Genomic DNA, 7,697 nt, shown 5'->3' on the forward strand with positions numbered 1-7,697 from the left:
GGGGCTGGGGGAGGCAGTAGATACACGAATGAAGATCGGCATGTGTAAGCTGCTCACCGGCGCGTGATGACCATGCATCGGCAAGGATTGTCGAAAGATAAAACAAGTCTTCACGAGACCTACGACAGCTGTTGAAGGTGGGAGAGCGGAGGAACAGAGGTGTCACGCGCCGACGCTTGTAGTACACGCACCCGCGAGTAAGATCTACTCGTAGGCGCGTGTGATACACGCTTCGGCACGTGGTGGTTCGTTTGAAACTGGGCTGGCAGCGTTGGTTGCGGAGACTCCTAGGGGCATGGTGGAGTGGTGCGTGCAAGGTTGTAGCATCCTAAAATGAGTATATCTGATTTTGGGGAAACCAAATCCAAAAATTTCAAGAAGGGGGCAAATTTGAGGTTGGGGATAGATGGAGGAGTTGATGATCGGACGATTTGCAATAGAGGGGGAGACAATGCAGTTATTGAACAAAGATAAAACGCCAAAGGCGTTGGATAAGGTCTCCAAAGAGGCGTTTTGAGCCTCCAAATAGGCACATGACTTCATAAGCCGACCGTGGGATACAAAATTGGTTATGGCATATTATACGTACAGCCTCCCCAAAAGTGTCAAGTCAACATTGATATGTCTATAGAACGCCCAGGCAGGATATTTGGATCTCAACTCATATCAACTAGGTCTAGATAGACAATAAAAGCACGTAAAAACTTTTTATTAACCATATGAAATAAATTCATAGCTTGTTAAGTTCGAAGTCAAACCTTACTGAGGCCTACCCACCCTCATCCAATATTCTATTCCTAAGTCTTGGTACAAGGCTCAAAGCTACATTCAGTCATTTTTCTTTGGGGATGAGCCAAGCACAAATATAACGACACAGTGAAAGTTTTCCTTTTTGGAATGTTTTGACATTTTATACATTTCATTTTGGTTTTTTCTCTTTGAAAACGTTTTTTTTTTTAATTTTTTTATACCGTGATGGTCATGAACCCATCAGAACTCTGCAGTTAAGCGAGCTTATGTGATAGTAGTACTATAATGGGTGATCCCCTTGGAAGTCTGATTTGGGAAAATCAAAAGCAAACAATATTGTGTGTCATTTGGGATTGAGCGTTATAGATTCTGCTAGTTGCAACATCAACAGTTGAAAGAGCCTTTTTCAACAATGAATACTGTTATTCTCCTCATAAAAGAGATCTAAGACTACTCCCTCCTCCTCTTATACTCACCATTCCTACCCTCCCCCTCCCCTTCTGGTTTTTTTATTTTTTCTTTATGTTTGTAGGTGTTCTCTAACCAGATCAATAATTTCGCCATCTCCACTATGCGTCCGTCCACCTTTCACCATGTTGTGCCATTCATCTCCTTCCTGGCCGTTACTGCTGCTTGAGTTGTTTGTTTGTGTTTTTTTGTTTTGAATAAGAGGTTTCTTCTATCTAGATCAGCACTTACGAGCGATCTACGAGGTGAGGTGAAATAATTAGGTGTGAGGAACTATTTCTCACGGCCGGTTTAAATAAATTTTGATAGAAAATTTGTCTACTCATATCTTAGATCTAGTATACTCAGAACATATCTGCTCTTTAACTATATTTGTACATGGGTTAGCAGAAGATTGAAGTTATTGATAGCACTTAATTGTAACAATTTTTATTTGTATCTATGACTTTGTAACCTTATAACATGTAGCTATAATTTTGTAGAGGTTTATATTTTGTGTTGTAAGAGCTTTTGCTCTTTTCTGTAAGAGTTTTATGCTCTCAATCTTTAATCAATAAAATCCTCATATTTTCATTTTTTTTTTTTTTTAAAATGCTCTTATGTAACAGCTTTATCCTCACAATCTTTAATGAATAAAATCCCGTATTTCCAATTAAAAAAAAAAGAAAAAAAAAAAGCAAATGACTATCGTCAAAAAAAAAAGATCAAAGAACCGACCTGTCTTTTTCCGTGTCCGACCAGTACATGGAATCCCAAGAGAACGACTATATAAGTGGGGTCACTCTAGTCTACTCTCCCTCCACTCTCCACTTTCGACTCGTGCTTGCTCTTCTCCCTCGGATTTCCACGCTCAGAAACCTCACTCTCGCTCTCTCCGATGGTGATTCTCTCTAGCGATCTCCAACCAATGGCGGCTGAGCTCGCTGAGAAGGCACAGGAAGCCTTTATGGATGACAACTTTCAACTGGCCGTAGACCTCTACACCCAGGCCATTGACTTGACCCCCAACGACGCCAATCTTTATGCGGACCGAGCCCAGACCCATCTCAAGCTCAACAATTTCACAGGTACTTCGTCATTCTCTACCGGGTATTCGGAATCTATTTGTTGCTTTGGTTTTTCTAGTTTTTTTTTGGAGATTTTTTTTTTTTAAAAAAATATATATGTTTGATGGAGCAGAAGCGGTGGCCGATGCAGACAGAGCAATTCGGACCGATCCTTCGATGGCTAAGGCTTACCAGCGTAAAGGGTGCGTAATTCTAGTCGTTTGTTTACATTATACTATTGAAGACTGTTTGGAATTTCAATATTTTTGGTGCTGTAGTTGGGTGTAAATTTTGTAAATCTATGTTTTTTTATTTTTTATTTTTTTATATAGTAATCAATAATGTGTTTATGATTTTTTTTCGTCTAATCCTTGCTTTAGATGTGGATTTACAATGTATCAAGTGGCATTTTATAAAAATTAATTAATTTAATGAGTGTTATAAAGACATTGAATTGCTTTTCTTGATAACAATTATCGCTGTAACTTCTTTGCTGATTTTTTACTTTGTAATTGACAGCACTGCCTATATTAAGCTTGGTGAATATCATACTGCTAAGGAAACCCTTGAGAAAGGCGCATCTTTGGCGCAGAATGATTTCAGATTCATCAAGTTGATTAAAGAATGTGATCAGCACATCACAGGTATGTGATTTGTTGGTGTGGCGTTTTTTATATTTGTCTCCATTCAGTTTGGACTCTAATATTTTGAAGTTTTTGGAAGTGCGGTTGAGTTTATGCCTTTGGTAGTTATTGTACGCTGGTAGATGAATTATTTATTAGGAGTCGTTTATATAGCTTATATTATATATGATGGGTTTCAGATGTTTGTGCTGAGGAAACTACACGAGATGTGCCACCAAGTGCTGCACCCGCTGCTGTTGCCTCTGAATTATCTGATGAAACTGTTGTAACTCTTGAAAAATCTAAGGAAGGAGACAATATGTCCCAGCAGACGAGCACAATTACACCAGCCAAACCAAAATACAGGTTCTTGAAGTTTTTCTTGCTTAGTATATTGCATCTCGACTATGCAGAATCTGTACCACAAAAAGTAGTTGGCGTTATAAGTGTGTAGCTTTCCATTGAACTTGGTCAATGTACACGTCCTCACATGTCATTTCACTTCATTCATTGTGCTCTGGTTATGTGGATAGAGGCAATCTTTAGATGTAGATTGGGTAGCAGAGGAAGAGAAGGAATCTTGAAGTGGAGCCGCTTCGATCTAGCTTCCTTCTTTTTTATTTGAGCAATGCTATTTCACACCTGTTTTATTCTGGCTGACATGGTGTATATCCATTTTAGTATACCAATTTTTATGTGCGAAATCATACCGTATGATATACCAATTTTAGTATATCCATTGATACAATAAGATGTATTCAACAGGGATAATTAATTTTTAGCAGTCTTCCTTGCAGAGTATTTTTTATTTTATTTTTTTTAATTTTTTTTTTTTTGTTTAGCCTCAGCTTTATGGTTATCTGACTGTTGATGGTTGAACAGACATGAATACTACCAGAAGGCAGAGGATGTGGTTGTCACAATATTTGCAAAGGGCATACCAGCAAACAGTGTGGTTGTTGATTTCGGAGAACAAATTGTATGTTGATCCTCTAAAAATATCTTCTTCTTCTTCTTCATTTTTTTTTTCTTTTTTTTTTTTTTTTTTTTTTTTTTTCTCTTGATAGCTTGTGCTTTTGTTTACCCTCTGTAAACTGCTGAGGTTTGTCGATTGTTCTGTTTCAATATTCAGATAGCTTTTGTGGTATTATTTCAAATTGTTGATAGGCTACTTTGAATCTTCCTTCTTATCTTGCAGCTAAGCGTCAGCATTGATGTCTCTGGTGAAGATGCTTATCATTTTCAATGTCGATTGTTTGGAAAGGTATTGCACGAACATAATGGCACCATGGCATTGCTTCTTGCATGGATCATATAAAAATTATACTCTTTATTTACCAGCCTGAACATTACAAAGACATTACAGTGCCCATGCCATATAGCAATTAGTGAAAATCCTTTGTTTACTTGCCCTTGAATTTCGAATGTGTTTGTTTCACCGGTAGAGAAAACAAAAGAGAACTCTATTTCTCTCTTACTACCAATTGTTTGGTTTGTAAATGAGGAGCAAAAAGAAAGGTGAAAGTGGTGCAAATATTTCAGAATTTCCACTTTAGGTGGAGGTTTGGATGGAAGTTGGGGTTAAGCAGAATAGGCACTTAAGTTTTTTGTTTCTTCCGCCTTTCACTTTTTCTGCATAACAAAATAAGGGAATAATGTTTGTCTTTCTTTTTTATTTTTCTCTACTTTGTTTCCTATTCTATAAAGTGAACCAACAGAGAATTGGCAAGACTTATTATGGCATAGGCACCACTTTTGACCTCTATATGTGTCAAAAGCTGTCTATGTTCCTCATATTTTTGTACATCAGCCTATCTTGTTTTTGATAAGTAACATCAGCCTATCTATAAATCAGTGCGGTGTTAAATACATGCCTTTTGTGCTTTTCCAAAACACTATCCATAAGGATTGGTTGCTTGACCCATAAAGACGCATGAATAGTTGTAATCTGATATATATATATATATTTTTTTTTGTGTGTGGAAAAACAGATACTACCTGAGAAGTGCAGATATGTAGTATTGTCAACTAAAGTTGAAATCCGGCTTGTGAAAGCTGAATTTATCAACTGGTCATCTCTTGAATATAGCAAGGAAATTGCAGTAACTCAAAAAGTAAATGTCTCATCAGGTAAGCTACATGCCTTCATCATGCATACTTCATATATAGTTGTATTACTGTTTATAGAAATCCTATCTCCGTTATATAGCTACTCTGGGTGCCGTTCAGTTATTGAATATTGGTACTGTACTCCAATTGATGATTTTTGAAGTAGATGCATTATTACAAAAGCATCTTATCTTGCATATATGATCTCCTTTGTTCCCAGTAGAACAAGAAGAGATCTTATTATTTTCTTTGTTGTTTATTAACTTGCTTCCTGTTATAAATTTTCAGTTGGATCTCAAAGGCCTGCTTATCCATCTTCCATGCCAAGAAAAAAAGATTGGGATAAGTTGGAGGCACAATTAAAGAAAGAGGTATTTTAAGGAACCTTTCTTTTTTGTTGGTGGATTTCTGTTTTAGGATACTTCCCCCTTCCCCACTCAGATAAGAGGAAGAAAAAAAAAAAACTATAAAGAAACTACTAAATTACAAAATAAAAACAAGGGTTAATTACGTTTTTAGTATATGGGTTTTCATGTTTTTATTTTTTCCACCTAGGTTTCCAATTGTATCACAGATGATACCTATGTTATTGATAAATATCGGTTTAGTACCTCCATCACCATTCCGTCAAAAAGACTTAACGGTTCGGCCGCTCCATTCCAGCCTTGGCCACCCCAAATGGCCAAAATGGGAGTGGCCGGCCACCCTCCTTTTTTTTTTTTTTGAAAGTTTTAGTTTTTTATTTTATTATTTTTTTAAAAATTATTTTTATGATTTTTATTTTTAAAAAATAAATAGGAAAAAAAAAAAGGATTTTGGCCATTGGGGTGGTTGAGCCACTCCTAGGCTGGAATACATAGGTATTAAATCGGTATTTATTGATAACATAGGTACCATATGTGATACAAATGAAAACCTAGGTGAATAAGGTATTTAACCCTAAAAACAACACAAAACCTTTCTCTGCATTATCTGCTTTTCATTCATGTTATTGTTCCATTGGGGTATTAACCTCACGATCTTAAACTCAGGAGAAAGAAGAGAAGCTAGATGGTGATGCGGCTGTAAACAAGCTGTTTCGAGACATATACCAAAATTCCGATGAGGACATGAGGAGAGCTATGAGCAAATCTTTTGTAAGCTTCCTACACTTTTCTTTGCTTTTAAATGCCCTGCACAATTCAAGATAAGTACATTTTGCCTTGACTAGAGTTTATTTTATATTTACATAATCTGGCTTCAGCTCATTAATTTTCAAGCCCCTAGTCTCCTCTTAGAGTTTGCCTCTCTTTTATTCCCTCATCTCTTTCTCTCTCTTTCTCTCACACACACAAATATTTGGTTGCTTCCAGCAATTATTGGAATTATACAATGATTGTGGTGTTACTTTCAGCAATACTGATTTTACATGCTCTCAGTTGACCATGTCCTGATACAATTATTCTATTTTCTTCCTTCTGCTTTCTTTTTTTCCTTCTAAATTCTTCCTTTAAAGGAGCAATCTCAGTTTCTTGTAGTATTTCCTTTTTCTTCTTAAATTCTTTGAAAGTTATTTAATATGAAAATATTTCAACATTACAGGTAGAGTCAAATGGGACAGTGCTGTCAACAGATTGGAAAGAAGTGGGTTCAAAGAAGGTGGAAGGCAGTGCTCCTGAAGGTATGGAGTTGAAGAAATGGGACTATTAGTGGAAGGCGTTAACTAAGATAATAATGACTGCAGGATCTTATTGTGCTCTATCAACATTAGCCTTTTCACTTGCTTTTTCTTTGTTTTTTTGGGGGTCTACATATGTCTAAGTTGTAAATTAGGTTTGATTATGTTTGTAAGTTACTGTAGTTTGCTTAAAGTTTTTCATGGATTCTATGTTGCATTGAAGAGGACAGAATACGGCTCGAGTTATATTTTCAAATCGATAAGTTGTGAAACATGTACCATGATGTGGAACTGATATTTTGGGTTTGTGGTAACCTTAATATTTTCTCTAATTTCTTTTAATATTTTGTAGACAAATAATATATTTTGCCCAAGTCTAATATCAATAGGGAAGGAAAAAAGTGAATCTGATTTGCCTTTTGAAACTGAAAATCGAACCTCATATAGGAAATTTAAGATTCATTTTCATGTACAACACTTTGTACCTAGTTAACTCGGTGTTCTCTGAAGTTAGAAGCCCCTACTCCTGTTTGTTCTAATTTTTTTTTACAATTCTTTTACACCTTAACTGACACGTCTCAGCATATAATGGAATCAAATCAGCCACTAATTTTATTTTATTTTTTATTTTTATTTTTTCTAGTCATATGTTGACACGGTTATAATATATACTATCCTCACATTCTTTAAAAACTGAAAAATGAATGCTCGCAAACTGTGGAGTTCTGTGACCGCGAACTGAATAGAATTAGTTAAAGTGATCTTGCTATTGTGACAATCTGTGACCGCGAATTGAATGGAGTTAGTTAAAGTGATCTTGTTATTGTGACAAAATATGCTAGACATTTGTTAAAGTGATCCTGCTATTGTGACAAAATATGACAAAATATGCCAGACGTGATCAATTGGAAGCAATTTTTGAATTAGTGAGATGGGTTTAATTCATTAGTGCAGCTTAGCCAATAAGTAAAATTAGGGAGGTGAAAAAGCGCCCCCCCCCCCACCCCCCCCCCTAAAAAAAAAAAAAACACACACACAGTGGCT

At 36.2% G+C, this 7,697-nt stretch overlaps 1 protein-coding gene across 1 annotated transcript; it reads left to right on the forward strand.

Annotated features, from left to right (window-relative positions):
- The first annotated feature begins 1,951 nt into the window (after positions 1-1,951).
- LOC132174801 (protein SGT1 homolog B) lies at positions 1,952-6,950 on the forward strand. The gene is made up of 10 exons (XM_059586482.2): positions 1,952-2,285; positions 2,398-2,467; positions 2,784-2,908; positions 3,088-3,253; positions 3,770-3,866; positions 4,086-4,151; positions 4,879-5,017; positions 5,285-5,367; positions 6,028-6,132; positions 6,578-6,950. The coding sequence occupies exons 1-10, from the start codon at positions 2,096-2,098 to the stop codon at positions 6,683-6,685; spliced, it is 1,149 nt and encodes a 382-aa protein (XP_059442465.2). The 5' UTR covers positions 1,952-2,095; the 3' UTR covers positions 6,686-6,950.
- Positions 6,951-7,697: the final 747 nt, after the last annotated feature.

Source organism: Corylus avellana, chromosome 3 (genome assembly GCF_965113065.1).
Source record: "Corylus avellana chromosome 3, dhCorAvel1.hap1.2, whole genome shotgun sequence".
NCBI lineage: Eukaryota > Viridiplantae > Streptophyta > Magnoliopsida > Fagales > Betulaceae > Corylus > Corylus avellana.

Excerpts from the sequence above, each read along its gene's own strand:
- LOC132174801 (XM_059586482.2), top strand. The coding sequence starts at position 2,096 with ATGGTGATTCTCTCTAGCGATCTCCAACCAATGGCGGCTGAGCTCGCT. Across the intron at positions 2,909-3,087 it reads ATGTGATCAGCACATCACAG|ATGTTTGTGCTGAGGAAACT; the intron begins GTATGTGATTTG and ends GATGGGTTTCAG. Across the intron at positions 5,018-5,284 it reads AAAAGTAAATGTCTCATCAG|TTGGATCTCAAAGGCCTGCT; the intron begins GTAAGCTACATG and ends ATAAATTTTCAG.